Raw genomic sequence first — 26,576 nt, 5'->3', positions numbered from 1 at the left:
CACAAAAAACTGTTAGAACTAATAAATAAACTCAGCAAAGTAGCAGAAAACAAAGTTGACACACAAAAATCAATTGCAGGGGCCAGCGCCATGGCCAAGTGGTTAAGTTCGCACGCTCTACTTAAGCAGCCCGGGGTTTCGCTGGTTTGGATCCTGGGAGCAGACATGGCACTGCTCATCAGGCCATGCTGAGGTGGCATCCCACATGCCACAACTAGAAGGACCCATAACTAAAATATACAACCATGTACTGGGGGGATTGGGGGAGAAAAAGAAAAAAACCTCAATTGCATTTCTATTCACAAACAATCTGAAAATGAAATTATAAAAACAATTCCATTTACAATAGCATCAAAAAGAATAAAACACTTAGGAATTAATTTAGCCTAACAGGTGAAAGACTTGTACAGTGAATACTACAAAACATTGCTAAGAGAAATTAAAGAAGAATAAATAAATGGAAACATCTCATGTTCATGGATTGGAAGACATGATATTACTAAAATGTCAATACTATCCAAATTGACCCACAAATTCAATGCAATCCCTATCAAAATCCCAATGAAGTTTTCTGGAGAAATAGAAAAACCCATCCTAAAATTCACATGGAACCTCAAGGAACCTTGAATAGCTAGCCAAACTAAGCTTGAAACAGAAGAACAAAACTGGAGTACTCACACTTTCTGATTTCAAAACTTACTACAAAGCTACAGTAATCAAAACAGTGTGGTAATGGCAAAAAGAGAGACCTACAGACCAATGGAATAGAACAGAGAACCCAGAAAGAAATCATCACATATACGGTCAAATGGCCATACAGTCTCAGTTGCAATTACTCAACGCTAGCTCTTGTAGCACAAAAGCAACCACAGACAACATGAATACCAAGTGCACAGCTATGTCCTAATACAACTTTATAAAAACAAGTAGCAGGCCTGATATGGCCTATGGGCCAGTTTATTGGCTCCTGAAAAAAACACATAAGCTCAATCTAATCAGGAGAAATGTACAAAATGTGGGATATTCCACAAAATACGTGACCAGCATGTTTCAACTCTCAAGGTCATAAGACAAGAAGGAGAGTTACATTAGCAAGATAGAATAGGAAACCCCAGACCTTGTTCCCCAACAGGGACACCAATTTAACAACAACATACAGTCTAAAAAGTCTTTCTTAGAAATCCAAATTGGGGAAAATGGTCAAGAAGTTACAGTATCTCAGGCAAGTGGAAGGCCAAAAACAGGCACAATAAAACAGGTAAGAAAAGCCTTTTGCATTTTAATCACAATATTTCTTCCCACAAGCCAGCACAGCTCAGTGTGACACAGAGAAATTACCCTACTTGAGGTTTCTACCTCGAGAGAGAAAAAGAGTAAACGTATATCCAACTTTCCAGATTTTTGGAGGGCTGCCCAAGGGAGTAGTTTCTGTCTTGTCTGACAGAAAACCAGACATGACAATCCAGCATTCTTTGGATGCCTGGGGGCCAATAAGAACAAAGCAAAGATCAGTGGCTTGTTGCAGAACCAGAGAACCTGCAGTACCACAGGCAGACACCAGAAAGAAAGAGATATTACAAACTCCTGAAAAAGAAACTGACGAACCTCTCTAATTGGGAAATTACATGCACAAGCCCACAGAAGACAAAAACCCAGATAAGATTTAGGAGGCTCCCACAATCTCTAACTGGGCTGATTGCTGAAGGTCTTCTGTACAAAGCCAGTCCATAAAGAATGAGAGGGGTGGTTGCTTTTTCAAATGCCAAAATACCTGCAAAAAATAACAAGGCACAGAGGGAAACATGAAAATATGGTCCAATCAAAGGGCCAAAATAAATCTCCAGAAATGACCCCAAAGAGAAAAAGATATATGAACTATCTCACAATGAATTCAAAATAACTGTGTTAAAGAAGCTCAATGAGTTACAAGAGAATACATATAAACAACTAAACAAAAATTAGTAAAACAACCAATGAACAAAATGAGAATATCAACAAAGGGAGAGAAACTATAAAAAAAGAATCAAAATAAATTTTGGAGCTAAAAAACACAAAAACCAAACTGAAAATACACTACAGTGGTCCACCAGCAGAATTGCTGAAGCAGAAGAAAGAATCAGCCAACTCAAAAACATGACATTTGAAATTACTGAGTCAGAAGAATTAAAAAAAAAAAACAACGAAAAAAAGGGAAGAAAGCCTTAGGCACATGTGGGACACCATCAAGCAGATCAATACAGGCATTATGGCAGTCCCAGAAGGAGAAGAGAGAAAGATGCAGAGAGTTTATCTGATGAAATATTGGCTGAAAACTTTCCAAATCTGGGAAAAGAAATAGACATCCACATCTAAAATGCTCATGGGGCTGGCCCGGTGGTGTAGCAGTTGAGTTTGCATGCTCCACTTCAGTAGCCCCATTCACCGGTTCAGATCCCGGAAGCGGACCTACATACTGCTTATCAAGCCACACTGTGGCAGGCATCCCACATATAAAGTAGAGGAAGATGGGCACAGATGTCAGCTCAGGGCTAATCTTCTTCAAAAAACAAAAAGATTCTAAGTAGGATGAACTCAAAGAGACCCATGCCAAGACACATTATAATCAAACTCAAAAGTCAAAAGCCAAAGACAAATAGAAAATCTAGAAATCAACTAAAGAAGAGCAACTTATAAACCAGGGAGCTCTCATATGATTATCAAAGGGTTTCTCAGCAGAAACCATACAGGCCAGAAGAGGATGGGGGACAATATATTCAAAGCACTAAAAGAAAAGAACTACCAATCAAGAACAATACATCCAGCAAAACTGTCCTTCAAAATGAAGGAGAAAGAAAGATTTTTCCCAGATAAAGAGAAGCTGAGGGAGTTCATTACCAATAGTCTGGCCTTATAAGAAATGCTAAATGGATTCCAAGTTCAAACAGAACAATGCTAGAAGGCAACACAAAAGCATACAAAAATATAAAGCTCTTGGGTAAAGGTAAACATATAGATATATATAGAATCCTGGCATACTGTAATGGTACTGTACAAATCACTGTTATTTCTGGTATAGCACTTAAAAGTTAAAAGCATAAAAAATAATTATGCCTATAAAATTATGTTAAAGGATACAAAATAGAAGATGTAATTTGTGAAATAAATAACATAAAGTGGGGGGGATGTAAAGGAGTAGAGTTTGGATATAAACGAATTTAACACCTAAAACAGATTATTAAAACTCTAAGATGTATTACGTAATCCTCACAGGAAAAACAAAATATCTATAGAAGATATGTAAACCTACATGAAGATACATAAAAGTAAATGAGAAAGGAATTGAAGTATGTCACTCCAACAAATGAACAAAAAACAAAAGGTAGCAGGAAAAGAGGGACAAAATATGTACAAGACACACAGAAAACAATTAACAAAATGGAAAAAATAAGACTTGCTCTATCAGTAATTACATTAAAAGTAAATGGATTAAACTCCCCCAATCAAAAGACATAGAGGGAAAGAATGGATCAAAAAACAAGACCCAACTATATGCTATCAACAAGAGACTCTAGATGTAAAGACACACAAAGGCTGAAAGTGAAAGACTGAAAACAGGTACTCCATGCAAATGGTTACCAAAAAAGAGCAGAAGTGGCCATACTTGTGAGACAAAACAGACTTTAAGACAAAAACTGCCACAAGAGATAATCATCACTATAATGATGAAAGGGTCAATTTACCAGGAAGCTGTGAATTGTAAATACATAGGCACCTAAGAGAGCACCCAAATATATGAAGCAAACAGCAACAGACTGAAGGGAGAAACAGACACTAACACACTAAGAGGAGATTCCAATACCCTACTTTCAATAATGGATGGAGCAAACAGACATAAAATCAATAAGGAAACAAAATAACTGAACAACACTATAGACCAACTGGATCTAAGAGACATATCAAAAACACTCTACCCAAACAATAGCACAACCCACATTCTTCAAGCACAAATGGAACTGTCTCCAGGACAGATCAAATGTTAGGCCACAAAACAAATCTTAATAAATTTAAGAATATTGATATCATACCAAGTATCTTTTCTGGTTTCACTGAAATAGCTCTAACTGCATACATTAAAAAAGAAGAAAGATTGCAATCAACAACCTAACTTTATACCACAAGGAGCAAGAAAAAAGAAAAACAAACTAAACCCAAAGTTAGCAGGAGAGAAATAAAAAAATGAGAACAGAAATAACACAAATACAAAAAACAATAGAAAAAAATCGGCAAAACTAATTTCCAAACTATAAAGAACACAAACAACTCAACAACAAAAAAACAAACAACTCAATCAAAAACTGGGCAGAGGATATGAAGAGACATTGTTCCAAAAGAGATATACAGATAGCCAATAGGAACATGAAAAGATGTTCAACATCATTAATCATCAGGGAAAGGCAAATCAAAACTACAATGAGATATCACCTTACACCCGTTAGAATGGCTATAACTATCAAGACAAAAAATAACAAATGTTGGAGAGGATGTGGAGGAAAGGGAACGCTCATACACTGCTGATGGGAATACAAACTGATGCAGCCACTATGGAAAACAGTATGGAGATTTCTCAAAAAATTAAAAATAGAAATACCATATGACCCAGCTATCCCACTACTAGGTATTTACCCAAAGAACTTGAAATCAACAATTCAAAGAGACTTATGCACTGCTATGTTCACTGCAGCATTATTGACTATAGCCAAGAAGTGGAAGCAACCCAAGTGCCCATCACTTGAGGAGTGGATAAAGATGTTGGTATACATATACAATGGAATACTACTCAGCCATTCAAAAAGACAAAATCATCCCATTTGCAACAACATGGATGGATCTTGAGAGTATTATGTTAAGCAAAATAAGCCAGACAAAGACAAACACTGTATGATTTCATTCATATGAGGAAGATAAACACATGGACAAAGAGAACACATTAGTGGTTACCAGAGGGGAAGGGCGTTAGGGAAGTGGGCATAAGGGGTAAAGGGGCACATATATATGGGGACTGACAAATAATAGCGTACAACTGAAATTTCACATTGTTATAAACTATTATGACCTCAATAAAAAAAAAATCAGCAAAACTAAAAGTTGGATTTTTGAAAAAAATCAATAAATTGACAGACTCTTAGCCAAGAAAAACAGAAAGACTCAAATAACAAAAATCAGAAATGAAAGTTGTTACAACTGACACCACAGAAATAAAAGGGATTATAAGAGACTACTACGAACAATTATACTCCAACAAATTGGATAACCTAGAACAAATGAATAAATTCCTAAAAACATACAACCTCGTAAAGTGAATCATGAAAAAATTAAAAATTTGAAGAGATCTATAACTAGTAAGAAGACTGAATCAGTAATCCAAAACCTCCCAACAAAAAAAACCCCAGGACCAGATGTTTTCACTCACCAGTGAAACATTCTACCAAACATTTAAAGAAGAATTAACACCAATTCATCTTAAACTCTTCCAAACGTATGTTGTCATTCCTCTTTGATGTATACATATGAGTGGGATGGATCCTATGGTAACTCAATGTTTAAGCTTTAGAGGAACTGCCAGACTGTTTTCCAAAGGGACTGCACCATTTTACATTCCCCTTAGCAATGTAGGAGGGTTCCAATTTCCCTATATTCTTGCCAATACACGTTTGCTGTCATTTTGATCACAGCCTTGCTACTGGGTGTTAAGTGGCATCTCATTGTTGTTGATTTGAGTAACATTTTTATGCTGTAAACAATGGATATTCAACACATATTTACTAAACTAATGTGTGAATAGGATCACAAGTATTTATGTGTCCCATATCTTGCTAAGAGAGATACAATATGGAATATAATACAGTCTCTGGATGTGAGAAACTGAAAAAACAAAATGAAAATAAATCTGTTAGAGAAAAAAATGACTATGTAATTAAGTATTAGTTGTGCTGCATAGGCATTAAGTGGTTTAAAACTTCAGAAGAAAGTAGTCAGGTAAAACTTGACACGAGATATGATAAGATCAGGGAAGAAATTCAGACAGCGTGAAATATACGAGCTTAAGTGACACTGAACTTCCATCGTGAACACAGTGATCCAAGGCAAAGAATAAGGACTAATAAGAGACGCGTTTGGAGAAATGGTCTATCTTATCAAGAAGCAGCAGCATTTGTAGCAAAGAGAGCCAACGACAGATTAAAAAAGGAATTTTGCTCATATTTCACCACTTAATTCTGCAAAACAGGCTTTTTCCTCATCTGTAAAATGATAATATCACCTTCCCTACAAGACGGCATGAGATTTAAATAAAGCAAAATATGCAAAATGTAAAAAAAAAAAAAAAAGCCTAGAAATTCTTGGAGATACAGGAGATGTACCAATTAAAAGTCTTAAAAATAATCAGATTTAATGCCACAGGGAAAAAGTGAGTTTCTGAAGGTGTTTAGAGAGATGTTAAGAATAATAAAAGTGGTATTTAATGAATGAGAAAGGACTAGAGAGGAAGCACTGCTGTTAAAAAGAAAGAGCTACAGGGATGTTGCAGTCACTAAAATTTGAAGCAACAACAGCCTTACCCAGGACAGTGAGAAGCAGAAGACAGAACAGTTGTGGCTTAGAAGGAAAAAGCAACAAAATTTTGTGGCAGAAGTGGCTCTTAAGGATAAAAGAAAAAATCTGTCAAAGGTAAGCCCAAGTCAAAGGATGAAAAGGGATGTTACAAACAGGGACAGAAAAGCTGAGATAAGAAGACAGTTTTAGGAGGAAAACGTAAGTTCAATTTTGACATAGTGGCATAGAAATGACAGTTGAAAAAAAAGTAAAAATGCCCAGTAGGCAAATAAGAAAACAATCAAGAGCAACGGTTTTCGACCCTAGATCTTTTTCAACCTATGAAGCCTTCTAAAAATAGAGATGCCCATTTCCACCTCCCAAATCTTGTAGTAATGTGTCTACTTAGCAGAAGGTAGGTCACCTCAGAAATCCTGGCTGCAGAGAACTCTTAGAAAAGCAGCCTTAAGTTTTTCAACCTTTAAAACATAGAAACATATATGAGAAATACGTGTAAGTGGTGTTTAGTGAACTAATGTACTACACTGGCCTTTATATCTCTACTCACGCAGACTTCAAGAGCATGGCTCCTACCACAATAAGGCGTCTGAGTTTCTGACTCCAATTTCAACAATAGTTGTTCATGCACTTACGCTGAAAAAGTTGTAAGCTATAAAAGCACATAACAGATACTGGATTTTAGAGAAAAGATTTACCATGATTTGATCAGGACTATCTGTCATAGGGATAGGAGGGTGCAAAGTGATATCCATTCCATTCATTAGTAACTCACCAAAGTTACAATAATTTTACATTTATTTATGTGATCACTTGATTAATGTTAATCTTATTCTTTAGAATGTGGGGACTATGTCTCATTTTGCCCACCAAACCAAACAGCTAGCATATAAGTAAGTGTTCAAATAATATTTAATAAAAGAATGAAACAGGCTCTATCCCAGATCTCCTGGATCTGAATAACTAAGTGTTGGACCTAGGCACACACTGAAAACAAAATAGTGCCCATCTTTCTTATAAAGGTACTAACTACTTATTTGCTCAAGTGAAACAACTTAGAAACATTTCTAGAGCAGTTATTTCTAAAGAAACAATACCTGTTGAAAGGTACTGAGAATGAAATAAATAAATGTTAAGAGGGCAGAGACTAAAGCGATTGTTTGCAAAGAGATTCTACTTACTTAAATCTATGGTATCATTAATAATCAGGCAAGATTCTGGATCTGTTAACTAGCCTGTGAGTGATATTACCCTACAATAGCAGATTGGTACTTTGTATATTATTAATTCTCACAATAACCATATCTTTCCATTTTATTGATGAGGAAATTAAAACACGTGGCTTCATTATTCCAGTCACAAAGAAAATAAGTGAACCAGAATGTACTTAAGTGTTTGTCTTATATCCTTATCCAATACTATCACTAAACCATGAAGTATTTTCTGAAAGTTAATCAAAATGCCACTTATATGCCACATATAATGCTCCCTAACAGAAATGAACAATTTAGCTGTAACAAGTCATAACTTTCCAAAGCAAACATGTAAAGATTCCTGCAAGTCAGTCCTAAAGAATTTCTATACCATTTCCAAGGTATCTTGTAATACTAAAACAAATATGAAATATTAGAAATACTTATCACTTGAGTCAAATCATTAGGACACTTTTATCCATAACAAAACTATATTAGTATTTTGTAACATATATATAAAGTATTTCAAAAAGAAAATAAGAATCACATACAGGTTTTGATGAATTCACCAAAAGGACCCCCCATGAGGTAGAGATTCCCTTAGGAGCACATTATAAAACAAGGTACTTTAAAAGCAGAAGACAGTAATAATAGAAGAAAACTAGTAGGTTATCTTTAATTTCCCTCCCAATTGTTTTCTAAATACAAAAAGGGGTTCAATAAACAATGGTGTTCCCATTTCTTCCATAAAATGTACTGGATTTTAAGATTAGTTAATACTTAGTAATGATAAGATTATTAACAATTCCTCTGTCCTAATTATTCCTAAAATACGCAGATTCACCATATTCTAAGTAAAAATTCAAAAAATTACTTAATATAGACTTACCCAGGTTTCCTTGCTCGATTGTCAGCACCACCTCATCCATAACCACAGCCCTAAAGTCCAGTTCCTCCTCACAACATTTGGCCTTTAATGCTCGTAAGATTTCTTTTTGGGGATAGTCTTCCCTGATTCGACGATCTGTCAAAAACCACAACTTGGCAGCCACAGAGCTACACATCTTGATCTGCTTGTTCTTCCTTTTCCTGGATTATTTCCTCCTCAATGTAAACTCTTTCTAGACGGGAAAAAAAAAAATACACATACAAGGTAAATCAAGAAATCTACTTAATTTCTGGCTTTTACATAAATAAATGCTATGATTATATACTAACTATACAACAGGAAAAAACTAATGGAGTTATAGTATGACTGTTTCCCTTTAGTTCAAGTTAAAAATTTTTATAACACAAGAAATATGGGAACTGTCAACCTCCCCTGAAATAAGATTTCTCCATCTTCCACTAGGGAAGCTAGCACTGGAATTTTATAATTACAGCAGGTCACTTAGCAGAAACTTTCAATGCCATTCCCTCTATTATATATTGTCTAGGAATATACTCTAATCTGATCATCTCTTTTTGACTGATTTATCCCTCCCCCAAAATGCAAATCCCTTGATATGAAATAGATGAGACTGCAACTATCAACAATATATCCCCATATCTCTCCACCACTACAAACTCCAATTATGAATATTCATGTATCTGTAGCTAGTTTTTTATTCAATTTTCTTCCCCTGTTTTGTTATAAATGTTCATAATAAAATATACCTACACATAAGTATGTTAAAAAAAAAATGAGATAGTAGCACCTATATTTTACCAGATGAGCATCAGCACTGAAGTCATTTACACAGCAACTTTAATCAAAATAAATAATTTAAGAATGGGGGGAAAAAAACTTTAACCAAAAAAAAATGCCAAACCAAGTCCATTCACTAAAATTTGTTTATTTCAGTCAGAGGACAGCATGCTCTTACTCAGCGTTTTTATTCTTTCTTTAAATAGAATTTTTTTAAACAAACACAACTTGTTTACTAGAACACAAAAAAGGACTTTCCTCCACAAACAGAGTGCTGTTTCTCAAGTCTGTACTATGAGCAAGACAATAGCTGAAAACAGTTTTCCTAAGAAGCAAAAAGTCATAAGTTTTACTAACAAATTTGACAGGTGATTTCAACAAAAGATAAAATAACATTTATTTACAAAAATAAAATTTCTACTATTATTCCAGATGACACGGCAAATCTAGCACAGAAGGAAAGGACAAGGGCAAGGACAAGAGGAAGCAATGGCCATACAGATGGATGGCTTCCAGCATCACAGCAGCTGGAACCAGTCCCTTGTGCACCATTCACACGCTCTCCAGGATGTCAGCCAGAGGGCCTGCTCCACAGATGGACACAGCAAGACCAGAACATTGTGGGACAGAGGCACCACCACACACATATGTGCGTGGGCGTGCACCCCCGAACCTTAGCCTGCTGTGCCTGCCACACTCACCCACCTGCCCCACAACCCACAGTCTCAAAGGCATTAGTTACTGAAAAGCAGGGAAGGAAAAAAATAATGGAAAAAAATAATGTGGGAGATAATCAGGAGAGAGGGGCTTGTAGCTATGGAAGAGCGAGGGAGGGAGGAACTCTCAGCCATGGTGATGCATCAAGCAGAGACCTTAGTCACTAGCAAAGGGGATGCCTGATGCCTAGAGCCTCCTGGCCCTGTGCACCCTTGTTCCACAGCTGTGGTCGAGAGCGTGCTCACTCAAGCCCTAGGCTAGATACAGTAACAACTCAATTTACACACTAGGAAAATGGGACATGGCCTTACAGGGCCTTCCAGGCCACTAGGAAGGATGCCACTCAGAAGGAAAAGCTTCACAAAAGAAAAGTGACACCAAAGTACTTAATGTAGAGATCCCGTTTCCCCTCAGAAGGGAACTGTAAAAACGCCCTTCAAATGTTTATGTTGGGTAGCTTTTTAAACTCTCTTGTTGGAGTATGGCTCCAATACTCCAAAGCCATCTTGGTGCCTCCCCACCACTTAGTTCTTGATCATCTGTTCACCAGTATTACTGCACAAAACTGCATTGCATGAGTATAGCAGTGTGACCCCAGCAGAAATCAGGGTAGGATGTTACAGCCACTGGCAAATGGGAAGCAGGAATGTTTTGCAAATACTGATGTCAGCTCTCAGAAAATGCCCAGGCTGCAACAGTTACACAACATGGTGTTTTCAGTGATTCCATAATCAGACAATAAAAACACTCCAGGGTTGCAATCTCACAGTCGTGCAACTCCTGACAGATGATGCACGTGAGCATCTCCCTCTTGTCTGGCTTCACAGCAGCAACTCTGACATGATGTCCTCAAGTAAAGTCTGAGCATTTCTACACTGGTATGTGACCAAATGCAGGTTCAGATTAGGCTTCCTGTCTCCTTTCATTTTAACAGGCTGCAAATCCTCTTGATCCTGGGGTTCTAAGAAAGAAAATGATGTTCCCTCTCTGTCTGGGAGAGTTGAAGCAAAGCTAAAGATCTCATCATTTGCCACAACTGGACCACATCCTTTCAGGGGGAATGCCTGAATCCCCAGATCTGCACCTGGAGCAACACTCTCACCCTGAGGAGGACACTATGAAAAAAGGCAGAGGCTGTGTTGAAGAGGTCTGTCAATGGCTGCAGTTCCTCAAAGCCCACCCAAGTGGCAGGCAACATGGCAGGATCTGGGGGTCCTCACTTCACCCTACACTGAGCTATCTTTGGTCACGTGGAATACATTTTCTTTATCAAATTCAAAAGGATTCTTCTGTTATGCCTCGCTTTTCATGTAAAGATTCAGAGAGGTATGACACGTGTTCCAAGTCATTCTTCCTATACACCAAGTAGACGATATCCTCATTTCGTAAAGGGTGTGTCTGCTTCTTAACAACCTTCAGCTTGTTAATCCCTGTTCCACTGGTGCTGGTATCTTCAAGTGACACCTGCCCAGATATTTTATCCATTATAATTTTACAGTGATCTACAGAGACCAGTTTATTGCCAGGGAATGAAAGGGCACCACCTCTCCTCCACCCAATAATCTGCTCCTGTTTCCACAGAAGGACGAGCAGCTGGCTGTCCTTGGGGCCCTGATGCTGCTGGTAGCTGCTTGCCTTTTTCAAGCTGTTGCACTGGGGTTCACATCTAAACCTATACCCAGGAAAATGTCAGGTGGAAGACTCTCCTACCAGAAGAGCAGAGGCTCCATGTCCCACTCCCCCATCTCTACCCCACCTTCATGGCCCTCCTGGCCTGGGACGCCACTAGCGCCTTCCTGTGGGCCAGTGGAGACCAGCAGGTCAACACCTCCTCCAATGGCCACTTCTTTCTCTATTATTTTAAAACATCTGCTTTTCTATTTTTCCCATCCATTAACATGAGGGAAAAAGAAAAAACAAAAAAACTGGTAAGAAGTCAACAGCATAACAGTAAATCGACACAGTCCAGGAACCCAAAGTATAGGAAGAAAGTGACAGCCCTGAGTCTTAAAAGAAAGTTCAGGGGCCAGCTGGGTGGTACAGTGGCTAAGTCTGCACACTCTACTTCTGCAGCCAGGGTTCACGGGTTTAGATCCTAGGCGTGGACCTAGCACCACTCGTCAAGCCATGCTGTGGCTGCATCCCACATAAAACAGAGAAAGATGAGCACAGATTTTAGCTCAGCAACAATCCTCCTCAAGCAACATGAGGAAGACTGGCAATAGATGTTAGCTCAGGGCCAATCTTCCTCACACACACACACACACAGAAAGTTCAAATATTATTCACCATTTTAAAAGACAGAAAATAGTCCCCTGTGAATGGTTCCTTCCCCCCTCCCCCAATATTTAAAGGAATAGGTTTGGTTACCCAATAAGACATCTCTAAGAAAAGAGTTTATTCTTCAACAGTGTAAGATAAATACAGCATTTGCAAATGTCCACATATACATAAGAGTATATTTCTCCTTTCAGAATGTAAACTCAGATCCACTAATTCCCATTCTCTATTTCTTTATTTCCCCAGGAGTATTAATGAAAATAATGCATAAATATCAGATACCAAATAAATGCTAGCAACAAACTGCTAAATTAGCCTTTTTGAAATAAAGAGAAATTCAACAAAGAGAATTTACTTTTTATTAGAGATAGTTTTCCCATGCAGACTTCTAGATAGGCACACCAATGAAAAAAATGTGTCATCTTCAAATAGTCTAGGCAAGGCTAATTAAATGGGAATCATAAATAAAGTGCTTCATTCATTTTTCTCATGAGGCCTGGTTCCCAATAGTAATTATTCCAGTAGGGAAAAAGCAAAATCACAGTCTACCATCCGAAGATATTAAGGCGCCTCTTACTATTAGGAAAAGTATTTATTCCAGATAAGACATAGCATATGAACTCAGAATCAAAAGACTGAAAAAGAATAAAGTTGGAGAAGAAAAAAATATATACTAATTTACAAACTAGAATTTACTCCAGTAGACAATTACTACAGATGTGCTTTCAACAACATCATTTTGTCTTGGATGTGAAATATATGAGTTGGATCAAGTTTGTACAGAAAATAACAAATTTGTGTATCTTGAGTTGTAGGCATTCCTTCACAGTCTCCTTTTCTGTGATTCTTTTCTCCTGACAGCTCTCCTTCTGTACATAATCCCCAGGGCTTCATTCTTAAACCCTCTCTCCTTTTTCTAGAAATGTCATCCTCAGCTACTATCACTGAAACCAGAATATATCATTGACCCACTAAATATCTCTTTCCATCCAAGAGTTCTCAATCGAATTTCAGATCCTATTTCAATGTGCCTACTGGGCATCTCTAACTAAATGCCACCCACTACTGCCTCAGTTGAGCAAGTAAAAAATGAATTTTTATTTTCAAAATAAAAATGTAAAAAATGAATTTTTATTTTTATTCAACACCTGGATTTTCCCTTGTGATGGTTAAATTTTATGTGTCAGCTTGGCTAGGCAGCAGTGACCAACTGTTTGGTCAAATACCAGTCTGCATGTTGCTGTGAAGGTATTTTGTAGATATAATTAATATCTACAATAATTTGACTTTGGGTAAAGGAGATTACCCTCTACAATGAGGGTGGGCCTCATCCAATCAGTTGAAGAGCATATGCTAAAGAGCATAAACTGAGGTTTCCCAGAGAACTCTCCATCAAGATTATAACACAGAAATCCTGCCTGAGTTTCCAGCCTACTGGCCTGCCCTACAGATTTCAAACTTGCCAGCCCCACAATCACACTAGCCAACTCCTTAAAATTAATATCTATTTCTTTTTCTCTCTCTCTACATATATATATTTCACATATATATATTCTCCTATTGGTTCTGTTTCTTTAGAGAATGCTGACTGATACATACCCATCCTCACAAAGGCACTTAATTCAGAAACCTAGACATCATTTTTACCTCCATCTTTCCTTTACTACTTAAATATACACACACCCCTTAGCAATTCTAAGTCCTAAGTATCACTTGAATTTTACTCTTCTCTTCATCTCCAGTACATTCATCACGACACCTGAGAATACTCAAAAAGCCTCCAAACTAATCCTCTACCCTCCATTCTCTCTCATTTCCAATTTTCTGAAGATACTGTATTCTCTCATGCCTCCTTTTCCTTGGAATATATATCCTAGACCTATCTACTTAGTGAATTAGTCTTAACACATCTGTTAAGTTTTCCCTGACTCCTAAATTCATCTTAATTCCATTAGTCTATATTACCTTATTATACATATATTCTAACAATTATCACACTACGTTGTAATTCAGGGGGTTTTTTTGGTAACTAGGGTCTGCCAGTGCTATAAGATGAATTCTTAAAAGTTTGTTTTCATGTAGATGATCATATTTTAAATGATTCTATTCATCATAAACACAATTTCTCTTTTAGAGGGATAAATCATAATTGAAAGGTACGTTCAAAGAATAAGCCTAGTTTAAGTCAGTGTTTTTCAAACTAGGATCCTGAAATATATTCAAGGGCTGTGAACTTTTTTTCCCATTTATCTTTAATACTCAAGCTTGAAAAGTTCATGGGCCTTTTTCCCCACAAAAATTTAATCTTGGGCCAGCCCCATGGCCAAGCGGTTAAGTGGGCACACTCCACTTCAGCGGCCCAAGGTTTCGCCGGTTCGGATCCTGGGCACGGACATAGTACCATTCGTCAGGCCACACTGAGGTGGCGTCCCACGAGCCACAACTAGAATGACCCACAACTAAAATATACAACTACGTACTAGGGGCATTTGGGGACAAAAAAAGGCACAGAAAAAAAAACTTGATCTTAATCTTATTGTACACGTGAGTTACGTCTTCCTTTCTATCCTAAGCACCTAGCATTTCCAAGTTGTTATACGCTATAACAGAAACACAATGTTTGAAGATGTTGAATGATTACATATCTGATCAAAGTCCAAATACTGGGCTAATTTACTGACTACTTTTATATATATTACTTCACTTAAACCTCAGGTATTATAGTAACCATTATGAGGGGCTGGCCCTGTGGCCGAGTGGTTAACTTCGCGCGCTCCGCTGCAGGCGGCCCAGTGTTTTGTTGGTTCGAATCCTGGGCGCGGACACGGCACCGCTCATCAAACCATGCTGAGGCAGCGTCCCACATGCCACAACTAGAAGGACCCACAACGAAGAATATACAACTATGTACCGGGGGGCTTTGGAGAGAAAAAAGAAAATCTTTAAAAAAAAAAAAAAAAAAAAAAAAGAGGGTTAAGAGATACCTGAAAAAAATGTCTTTTACTAAACAACACCAAATAGCATAGCCTGGATTTCAAGAGATTTCCTGATTCTAAGCCCCAACAGTTTCCCCTCAAATCGCACTATGTGCCTATTAATTGACTTAATAATTCTACTTTTTAACACCAACTTTGTGATGCTTCAGGTTTTAACCAAGGATCTGTTTACCATGGCTTTTTCTCTCATTGAGTTCCAATGCCTCCAATTCTTTTCAAACCTGTCCCCCGAAAAACCAAACCAAAACAAAACACAATTTGGGATATATATGAAATTTTACCCTTTTTCCTTTCCTTTACTCTATCCAAAGTCCCTGTCAGAGGTCGACCTGAATTACTGTTAGAAATGAGAAAGAATGGGAATAGGTGGTAGAGGGACAAAAGATTAAGAAGGAGGATCGGAAAAAGGGAGAACTACCCTATTTGGGAGAAAGGGAGTGATTTCTTTGTAGCTCTTATTAAAGGTAAAGAAAATAAATAAATGATAAGATGAAAATCTCAGGAGAGTCTCAGAAACAATCAAATAATAGCATTAGTCCAGTTACTCCATTACCCACTAATAATGTTCATCAATAAATGATCACAAAACAATGCTCCTTTGAAACTTGGGTAGTTCCTAGACAATCTCACCCCTTAGTTAAGATGCCACTTAAAATAATATCTTTGTATAAAATGCCATTTTCTTTACCACATTAACTTGAAGGTGGACCAAAATGCTGTGAAAGTATGAGGAGGCTAGATATTAATCAAAGTATACTTTAGTGGTGACATAAAAGAAATGTATGACAGCCCCCATAAGTCCCCTCCTTATACTCAAAGGAGTATGCTTCAAAAATAGAGAAAGGGGCTGGCCCCGTGGCCGAGTGGTTAAGTTCGCGCGCTCCGCTGCAGGCGGCCCAGTGTTTCGTTGGTTCAAATCCTGGGCGCGGACATGGCACTGCTCATCAGACCACGCTGAGGCAGCGTCCCACATGCCACAACTAGAAGAACCCACAACGAGGAATACACAACTATGTACCGGGGGGCTTTGGGGAGAAAAAGGAAAAAATAAAATCTTTAAAAAAAAAATAGAGAAAACATCTAATTTCCCAAAGTTTACATGACACATTCACTCAAACTCTCTCGTTCTGATAGTTCTTTCACCTATAATACCGTTTTTTAAAAAAAGCTATATGCATGATTATGGGTGAAAAATGACAGCACAACCATTTTTCTACCCAAACTCAATATGGTTCCTTTAAAGACTAAAGACTGGAGACAAGTGCCTATAAATTCCCCTTCTTCACACAAAAAAATACATGCAAGACAAAGGCAAAACATACATACAGGTGAGGTTAAAAACATTCTCCATTTACAGTTCACAAAACACTTTCCACATACATTTTCTCATTAAATCTGCATGTAATTACGTAAGGAACACAGACACCTATTATGCCACTTTAAAAAAATGGCCTGCCCAAGATATCACAATAGCAGAGCCAGAACTAGGATTCACATTTTCTGATTTCTTTGTACTCTTTTCCACTAAACCCAAAGACATCAAAGGGAATTTGGACAAAGAAAATAATTCACATTTTGAGTGATTATATGTACCAAAAACAGTGTTGGGCAGTTTATTTTCTCTCCTCCTTTAATACTCAAAAGCATCCCTTGGAGGCATTTGGCAGGTGAAACTATTCTAGCAGAGAGGTTATTTACCTCGTCTAAATTTACACAATTACAAAGTGGTAGAGCCCAGAGTGACTTCAAATTTCACACACTCTACGGCAGAGATTTCCACTGGCCTCCCAATATCCATTTTCTATCTACTACTCCTTAGTAGTAAAGTATCTGATACTTAGCTCAACACAATGCCATGTAACTAAAAGACTGTTTCCCTAGGCTTTCTTGCAACGAGATGTGGTCCAATAACTAAATTTTGGCCAATGAGAGCTGAATGAAAGTACTGCACTGCAACTTCCAGGAAGCATACTTCAGAGGCCATGGTCTTCCTTGGTCCTTCCTCCATCCTGCTACCTGGAATGTAGATGTTATGGCTACAGCTCTAACAACCATCTGGACCAGGAGGACAGAAGTCAACTCTAGGAAAAGAACAGCCACATGTTAGAAGTTAAATCCCTGACAATTGTGAGTGACATGGCCTTGGACTGCCAACTACTGCTTTTTGCATGAGAAAGAAACTTCTATCTTGTTTGTGTGATATGATAATGATACTTGGGGATTCTTTATTATAGGCAGGCCACTGAAACTTACCTTAACAAATTTACTCTTTCATACTTTACTCAAAGGTTATAGGAAATTATTCCCTTGACATCAAGGTTTGCATTATGTTAGCAAGCAGCGGTGCTGTTGCTAAGTGGTACTTTATTTTTACAGTAGTTAAGATTATCATTTTACATTTGAGGATTTTACTTTTACATTTATTTTCACATCTCTGTAGAAGTATTTCTACATCCTTCCCTCCAAAAACACAAACCGTTCAAAGTCAAAAATTAGTCATAATCACAGATAAACTAAGAGTCTAAGAGAACTACTAACTACACAAAACTAAGCATTTAATTAAGTAATACATTCAATTAATATTTGTATGCCTATGCACTCTTACCTAAAGACACCACAGTAAACAAAACAGACATAGTCCCAGCCCTCACAGAGTTCAAAAATGATCTCACGTTAAAATGTCATGAGTAAGAAAAAATGCTCAACATCACTAATCATTAGAAAAATGCAAATCAAAACCACAAAACCACCTTACAGACATCAGGATGCCTACTATTAAAAAAACAAAAAAACAAGTATTGGGAAAGATGTGGAAAAACTGGAAGCCTTGGAAACTGTTGGTGGTAACATAAAATAGTGCAGCTACTACAGAAAACAGTATGGTGGTTCCTCAAAAAATTAAAAATAGGATTACCATATGATCCAGCAATTCCACTTTTAAGTATATACTCAAAAGAACTGAAAGCAGAATCTGTACACACATGATCATAGCAGTATTATTCACAATAGCTAAAAGGTGGAAGCAAGCCAAGTGTCCACCAACAGATGAATAAGCAAAATGCACTATGTACATACAATGCCTTAAAAAGGAATTAAATGCTGATACATGCTACAACATGGATAAACCTTGAGGATATTATGCTCTGGTGTCTTAAGCAGTCAAATTCATAGAGATAGAAAGTAGAATGGTGGTTGCCAGGGGCTGAGGGGTTGGGAGAATGGTGAGACACTGTTTTACAGGCACAGAGTTTCAGTTTTGCAAGACAAAAAGAATTCCAGAGATGGATATGGTGATGATTGCACAACAATATGAATACACTTAATACCACTAACCTGTGTACTTAACAACAGTTAAGATGGTAAATCTTATGTTGTATTTTACCACAACAAAAAGAAAATTGGAAAAGGGGGAAAAAATCTCATGAGCAAATTAACAAGCAAATTTTTACACGTTTCCAACTAAAGGGTCAGGAAATTATGTTTTTATTTAAATTACCTGTAGCTTGGTTACTAAGATTCCCAAAATAGTCTGTGGCATATAAAACCTATTAAATGTTTTTTTTAAAAGTTTTCCGTGGAATTCAAATAAAAATTTTGTGTGGGGGGGGGGGGTGGGTTGTGAGGAAGACTGGCCCTGAGCTAACATCTTTTGCCAATCTTCCTCTTTTTTTTTTTGGTCTCCCTAAAGCCCCAGTATATAGTTGTGTATCCTGGTTGCAAGTCATTCTAGTTCTTCTCTGTGGGGTGCCGCCACAGCATGGCTTGATGAGTGATGTGTAGGTCTATGCCCAGGATCCAAACCCATGAACCCATGAACCCCAGGCCGCCAGAGCAGAGCAGGCAAACTTAACCACTCGGCCACAGGGCTGGCCCCTCAAATAAAATTTCTAATGATTTCACTTAATAGAGGAATGTTACATCCAAGTATCTCCGGAACATGGCACAAAATTTGAAAAATGTTGCTGAGATGCAATGCACAGTTTAGCTCAAAGTTCATCACATTTAACACGCTAAATGTTGGGCCTTCCTTGCAAATTTTCTTTCTGGACATTACTTTGAAAAAGGAGTTAGGAAGCTATTTATGTAATTCAGCCAAAAGCTTTATAAACATGGCTAACTAAATCACATGTCAAAGGAAGAAGCTAACAACTGAGACCTCCAAAGCACTAGGGAAAAATTCCAAGGTTGCTATCTGGCCAAACTTGCATGAATTTTCAAGATGTAGTTTTCTGATAAAGAATCAAAGTCTGACATGCTGCCAAATATGGGGCAGCAGAACAATAACAGAACTGGTCTGATCTTACATAGTAAATCCATGTTCTACTTTGGACACCTTATATTTCTAAGAACATGGAGAGCTGGTATCAGAAGGCATTAAAAGAGAGAGAGAAAGAAAGAAAAATGGAATGTAAAAAGATGAGAGTGAAAAGTGAGGGGTAGGTTTAGATTACTTTTTTTTTGGGTCAACTTGGTGATGTGTTGCCACTTGTGAAAGGAAGGTAGTAAAAACTACTTAGCCATATCAATGTTTACACCAATTGGCACACATTTTATAGAATCTAGTAGACTCTTCCAGACATTGCTGGGAGAACTGATTGACAGACAAAAAGAACAGGGATCAACAAAATTAGATTGTAAACTCCAAGAAGATGGAATCCCTGTTTCACTCTCCGCTGTTATCCCCAGTGGACAATACTGAACCTCAAATGCGAGAGAGAAAAGTTAAGGGTTATGAGTTACTTTAAAGGAGGCTGCTGTATTAAGTCATAAGGGAGTATCAAAAAGTCATAGCGATTTTCAATGCTAAATAGCAGGCAAATACATACCCCAGAAGATCTAAACCTGTCAAAAATTCTTAATTTATTTTTTGAGTTTCTCATTAAAAACAAAAAACCCAAGCCTAATGCTACTTTCCATCATCATCATACAACTGATCCTGAAATAACTAGCTTTATTAACAATCAAAAGTAGTAGGAAAAAAAACAATTTCTGTAAGAGGAGGAAAAAAGATATAAGCAGATGGGTTCCATGCAGACCACGCTCTAAAAGAGTAGAGCTGGCTAGCTCTGTGGCTTTTGTCCTCCAAGCCAATTTTGAAAGGAAAAAACACTAGAAAACAAAACATTGCAAATATCACCATGGCATTAGCTACCATGAAGTAAGAAAGTCCTTTTCTGCAAATCTAACATCTACACAGATATATGTGGCACATGAATCTAAAATACATTATGTACAGATATTTTTGGAGGTACTATATTTCTTAACAAACCTTAATATGACAAGCAGGAAAATTCCCAAGTATTGAAAGACAATTTCCCCAACATCTGTACCTAATCTCGCCTATTCAACCTCTCTTGAAATAACTGCATGTGCCAGTACAGCTAACATTTAAAAACAATACTTTTTTCATTGTTCCTATCAGAATCTACTCTCTGGTTTTAAAATAACAGAACTATTACAATTTCTAAAGGTTCTTTTCTCAAAGGTTTACAACAATTTCACTTGCAGAGACTACTCTTTGTAAACTAACCTGCCATAAAGTCTCCCTAAAAATCCACCTCACTGGAGTACCCCCCCAAAAACAGTTGTCAGCAAGCAATATATATATTAAAACTCACCCTCCTTACTTTATGTTTGGTTTTCTCTCCCTCTTCACAAGTTGTTCGTGGGTAGAGAAGTTCTTCGTCCACCCACTGTCACTCACTTTAGATCTCTACACCTGCTCCCCAGAGGAAGATGATAAAAGCTACTTCCCAACGTGTGGAACTATGGGGTGTGCTCTGTGCCCTTCCCCCAACCTCTTCCAGTGTTCACAGTGTTTACCTCCCAGGGAGGGGAGAAGTTTTGAGAAATCAGTCTAGTGACTTACCCCAGTAGCAAATCCCAGGCGGATACAAACTGGGGAAAGGAAGAATTGGGAGATATTTTAAAAGATATGTTTCATCCTGTGCCCCAAAAAACTAATGCCTGAAGCTTGGTTGGTGTTCACTGGTCAGAGGCAAAAAATAATACTCCGTTTAGTGTGTTTCTTCACGATATGGATGAGAAGGGATAGAGGGTTTATAAGATGTTCCTGGTAATTTCCTTCCGGAGAGGAAAAGAGAACTAAATAAGAAAGGAAAAGAAAAAAATGGATAATTTCTTGTTGTCACTTTCCCTTCCACCCCCCAGATGCTATTATATTCAATAGCTATTATATTCAGTAGGGATTCAAAGGAAACGTGAGAAAAATTTTTTAAAAACTATCCACCAGAAACTAAGATAAGAGGAATTTTAGCTGGTAGCCAAAAGTCTAAAGGTTAGGTAGACAGCTCCTTACCCCCTGCAGGGGTAAAGGCGGGACGAGGAAAGTGGCTGTTGACTGAGCAGAGGATTTTGTGACTGAATTTGCTGTTCCCCTTCTTGTTCTCAGAATCACAGACCGCCCCCCTCCCCGACAAGTGGACTCCAGCACCTGGTGGGGGTAAGAGAAGACAGGAGAGAGAAAAAGGGAGACAGAGAAAGATGAAAACATCAACAGCCATGTTGCCAAACTAACAACTAAATCTAGACATGAAAGAAGGAAAAGTAACAGGACCAACCAAGTCGGAAAGGGATAAACAAAAGGTTACCTCAAAACAAACAGGCCTCCTCCCCTCTGACGCACTAACCAACTAGCACACAGTAACCATTAGAAAAATAATTTAACTGTGACTGTTAATCTTTAAAATTAGAGGTTTTCATTCTAAAAGTTAGAAAACAAATATTGAATCTCCATGGCTGGAATTTCAGAGAGTGTTTTATTTCAAATGAATATCTGAAAGTACTCTGACAATGAATTGTTTTTAAGAAATCGTTTTAAAAAACAGAAAAAAATGACCTGTAAACTACCCAGTGTTGTACAAAAAAATGAGATTTAAGTAACATTTAAATTTGAATGGTTACAGTTAATAATTAAGAAACTCCACAAATATTATAAACATACTAAGCCCACAAAAAAGAAAAATCTCCCATATTAGGCTGCCCGCATACTTTTCATACAGATTGAGAATCTGACCCAACTCCACAAAGATGGGGCAACAATTTATGTCAGTAAGGGGAAAATAACAGCACCTTGAAAGAATTCACACACAAGTTACATTCAACAAGGTTCGTATAATAACCCCACTCAGAGAAGAGAATCAACGCCCCGTCTCTACTCATCAACACAAATGGGATAAAATACTGGGATTACAGATCAGCAATCAAAGATAAGGCTAAATCAATAAGGTAAACCTTAAGTTATTGTCCCCCAACTGGGATTTTTTAAAGGGGGGGGGGTAAAATTTGCATTACGGTCCAATGCTTAAAAGAAATCAAAGATAAGCCATTATTTTGTCACCCCATTCTCACTCAGAGGGCTGTCAAACGAAAAAGAGGAATGACTGCCACACGCTAAAATTTACACGTAAGGAGGAACAAACGGAATTAAAAACAATAACTGCAGGACGCACACCGCATCCTCGCCGCGGTCGCACCGCAGGAATTCGCCTGATGGAGGCACGGGCGGCAGGGCTCGCCACGCACCCGGGGACAGGTTAGCACGACGCCGCCGTCCTCCAACCAGCACTCGCAGGGTCACCACACCCCCTCAGCCCGGGAACCATACTTCCTCACGCCCGCCTCGCCGCCCCGCTCCGGCACGCTTCTGCCGGCCGCACGCTCCCGGCCGCAGCGACCCCTCCCGGCGCCCGCCACGGCCCACGGGCCGCCCCGCCGCCCGCCGCCCCCCGGCCCCGGCGCCGAGGCGACCACCGGCCTTCCCCAGCCCGCTGCCCTCCCCGGCCGCGGCCCCGCTCGGCCCCGAGTTCATTCGGCCCGAGTCGCCCGCCGGGGGAGAAGGCGGGGGCCGCGCCGCCGCCTTACGCCCTCCGCCCGCGGAGGGCAGCGGCCGTACCGCTCACCTGGCTCCGGCGGCTCCTCCCTCGCTCGCGGCCAGCGGAGCCGGGTCGGGGCCTCGGAGGGCAGCGCGGGCAGCGAGCGGCTGGAAGCCCGAGGAGAGGGGGAGGGGTCGGGATGCCGGGAGCCGCCTCCTTTCTCCTCCGCCGCCGCGGCTCCCGCGGCCAGGCCGGGCGCCCTCGCACACTCGCCCTCCTCCTCGCAGCCTCGCGCCCGCTCGGGCTCTCCCTCAGCCCCACTCCCGCACACACGCACTCCCACACGCACTCACACCCGGCCGCTCCTCGCTCCCTCACTCGCCTGTCGTGCGCGCGCGCGCGCGCCTCCCCGCTCACACACAGCGCGCGACGCCGGCGGAGGCCGCCCCGCGCTCCCCCAGCCCGAGGCGCCGCGCGCCGCCCGCCCGCGTGCAGAGGACCCGCGCGCGCCGCGACCCCGCCCTCCAGGCGCGGCCGCGCGGCGGGCGGGGGGCGGCGGCCGGCGGCGGGCGGAGCGAGGGGCTGCGACAGCCGGGCGGCCCCGGCCGAGTGGATCTGACACCTGCGTCGGGACCCGCCTTCCGGGCTCGCCGTCCCCACTCGCGGCCATCGCGGGCCTCTCGGGTTGCGGGGAGGCGATGGAGCGCGCGCGCCGGGAGGGAAAATGGGAGCGCGAGAGCGCTTCGAGGACGCGCTTTCCCCACCCGCCCCCAAACCGTCCTCCCTGAGAAAGGGAAACGGCTGGGGGGAGGGAGGGCAAGGTTTGTTCCCAACTCGAAACCGCGAGATCGATCCCTTCCGTTGTGCACCCTCCCCGCCCTCGCATTCCCTCGTCGGGCCCCATTCATCCACGGTTTGAACCCCGACGCGAGCCCACCGAGCCTCCCGGGCGCGGGGTCCTGTCTGCGTGTCCACGCCTCTGCGCCTCCGCCCGGCCCACCTCCCGCGCAGCCTTGCGGACGGCCACCGCCTAAAGTCCCTTCTAGCCGTGGTCTCTCCCCTCCCCTGCGGGATGCCAAGATCTGGGGACAAAGATCATTAATATCTTTAAGGTCCTTATCCGTGTAGGGAGTCAAGACAATGCCTCTGAATCTTGTGAGGCAAATTTTTAAACTACATCCTAAATTCTCCCGGCTTTAGCAGGTTTAAAGACATAGGCAGGGGAGTGTGGTACAGCCGGCTCTGCCACTGAGAAACCAGTGTAAACCTTGAGCAAATTAGTTACTTAACTTCCTCCAAGTCTTTGTTATGGAAAGATGAGTATGTTCCAGGGTTGCTCTGAGAATGAAATAAGATATTTAAGAGCATTTTGGAAATTCTACAACCATATATAAAAATAAAATTATAGTCCAAAGGAGGCTAAGAATATGCTCAATTCATTCAATTCAATTCATATTTTTGTTCATTACTACTATGTTAACAAATTTTTCTAGATTATGAAGAGTAAAACCAAAGGCAACAGATGTCTGCCCTACTTTACATGGAAGATTCATTTTCAGACAACCTTAGTCATTTATTACCGCCAGAGATCCCAGATGTGAGACAATAATGTCCAACCAGGTTGCCTTTTTTGAAGGTCACGTCCCCTTCTCAGTCGCCTCAGCCAACAAATTCTCTTCAGCACTCCTCTTCCAATCTTTTGGGTCTACTTTTTTTGCTGATTCCCCTCAGGATAGTGAGAGTCCTTTAAGCGATGTAGCATAACCTAGGGTGACAACTTCTGCACTGGCTGGGACTTGTAATTCCACTTCTATGATCTTCTGAAGCAACTTAACTTCTCTGTATTTTAATCTGCTTAACTGTAAAAGTTAAGTATAAAAATATTTCATAAAAACAGTTACCTATTTCATTGAATTGTTATAATAAGTAAATGAGTTAACTACGTATATAATACTTAATGCCTGGCACAAAGCAAGTGCTATTATAAGTGTTTACTGCTCTTATTATATGTTATGTCACTGAGAGTAACCTAGGATAGTGAACTATTTTCACAAAGGACACATTTAGAGGAACAAATATGCTATATGATATAGTGCTTTCAGAAGAAAGGGGAAAAAGTCTGCAGAACTAAAATGTTGCTATTTACTTCCACTTTTATATTCAGCCTCCTGGAACATAAAGTATATTTAACCTAAAGGCAAAGAAGAGAAGCATTTTGTGATCAAGGGGAGCTTGATCACAGAACTAATAACCCTATGAGAATCCAGCAAACAGTACACAGGGAAATTGACACAGGGAAAGGTTGCATGAGTCAGTCCAGCAGAGGATCAGGAACACCTAGCCTATCCTTCAGTCTCACTGTTCAGGAACCCAATTCATAGTAACCACGCACCACCCAGAAAAACAGGTTGTACTGGTGAAACTGTGGAAAGGGAGTATTACACTATTAACTCACTGCCCACTTGCCTTTAAAAAATGCTATCTGTCATTCAGTGTACTGTCACTATGTGGCAGACACCTCCAAGGAAATTCCTAATGTATACAACAGAATTGTTTTTAATTAAAGGTAGTCAGAAAAAACAAAAGTAAAAACCCAGAACTATATTTTTTAAAACAAAGCCAATGAACAATCATAACAAAAAGAATAAAATATTTAGGAATAAATTTAACCAAGGAGGTGAAAGACCTATACAATGAAACCTATGACATTATTGAAAGAAATCGATCATGACATAAAGAAATGGAAAGATATTCCAAGCACATGAATTGGAAAAATACATATAGTTAAAATGTCCATACTACCTAAAGCAGTCTATAGATTCAGTGCAATCCCAATCAGAATCCCAATGACATTCTTCATGGAAATGGAACAAAGAATCCTAAAGTTCATATGGGGAAGCAAACGACACCGAATAGCTAAAGCAATCCTGAGAAAAAAGAACAAAGCTGGAGGCATCACAATCTCTGACTTCAGAATATCCCACAAAACTACAGTACTCAAAATAGCATGGTACTGGTACAAAAACAGGCACACAGATCAATGGAACAGAATTGAAAGCCCAGAAATAAAACCACACATCTCTGGACAGCTAATCTTCGAGAAAGCAGCTAAGAACATACAATGGAGAAAGGAAAGTCTCTTCAATAAATGACGTTGGGTAAAACTGGACACCCAGACGCATAGGAATGAAAGTAGACCATTAACTTTCACCATAGACAAAAATTAATTCAAAATGGATCAAAGACTTGAAAGTAAGACTTGAACCATAAAACTTTTAGA

General features: G+C 39.6%; 2 protein-coding genes across 8 annotated transcripts in view; one reads left to right on the top strand and one right to left on the bottom strand.

The window, feature by feature from the left end:
* RIMKLB (ribosomal modification protein rimK like family member B) overlaps nucleotides 1–24,345 on the bottom strand; it is a 70,718-nt gene extending 46,373 nt beyond the window's left edge. For 2 of the 7 annotated variants that reach the window (XM_070270976.1, XM_023643100.2), the window contains exons 1-2: nucleotides 23,384–23,800; nucleotides 8,671–8,902 (exon numbers count right to left, since the gene is read on the bottom strand). In XM_070270976.1, coding sequence (XP_070127077.1) covers nucleotides 8,671–8,845 — 175 coding nt within the window. In that variant the 5' untranslated portion in view covers nucleotides 8,846–8,902; nucleotides 23,384–23,800. Of the gene's footprint in view, nucleotides 1–8,670; nucleotides 8,903–17,433; nucleotides 17,545–21,330; nucleotides 21,567–21,780; nucleotides 21,916–23,383; nucleotides 23,820–24,233 lie in introns of those variants that run through there. The other 5 variants (XM_070270977.1, XM_023643101.2, XM_070270978.1 and 2 more) reach the window with 5 other exon arrangements.
* On the top strand, nucleotides 19,812–24,424 carry LOC138924721 (basic proline-rich protein-like). Its single transcript, XM_070270341.1, has 3 exons — nucleotides 19,812–19,897; nucleotides 21,874–21,924; nucleotides 22,927–24,424. Exons 1-3 carry the CDS (start codon nucleotides 19,812–19,814, stop codon nucleotides 24,422–24,424), a joined length of 1,635 nt encoding a protein of 544 aa, XP_070126442.1.
* Nucleotides 24,425–26,576: the final 2,152 nt, after the last annotated feature.

This window comes from Equus caballus, chromosome 6 (genome assembly GCF_041296265.1).
Source record: "Equus caballus isolate H_3958 breed thoroughbred chromosome 6, TB-T2T, whole genome shotgun sequence".
Classification (NCBI taxonomy): Eukaryota; Metazoa; Chordata; class Mammalia; order Perissodactyla; family Equidae; genus Equus; species Equus caballus.
The sequence above is the reverse complement of the archived record's forward strand: the minus strand, read 5'-3'. Positions and strand labels throughout refer to the sequence as shown.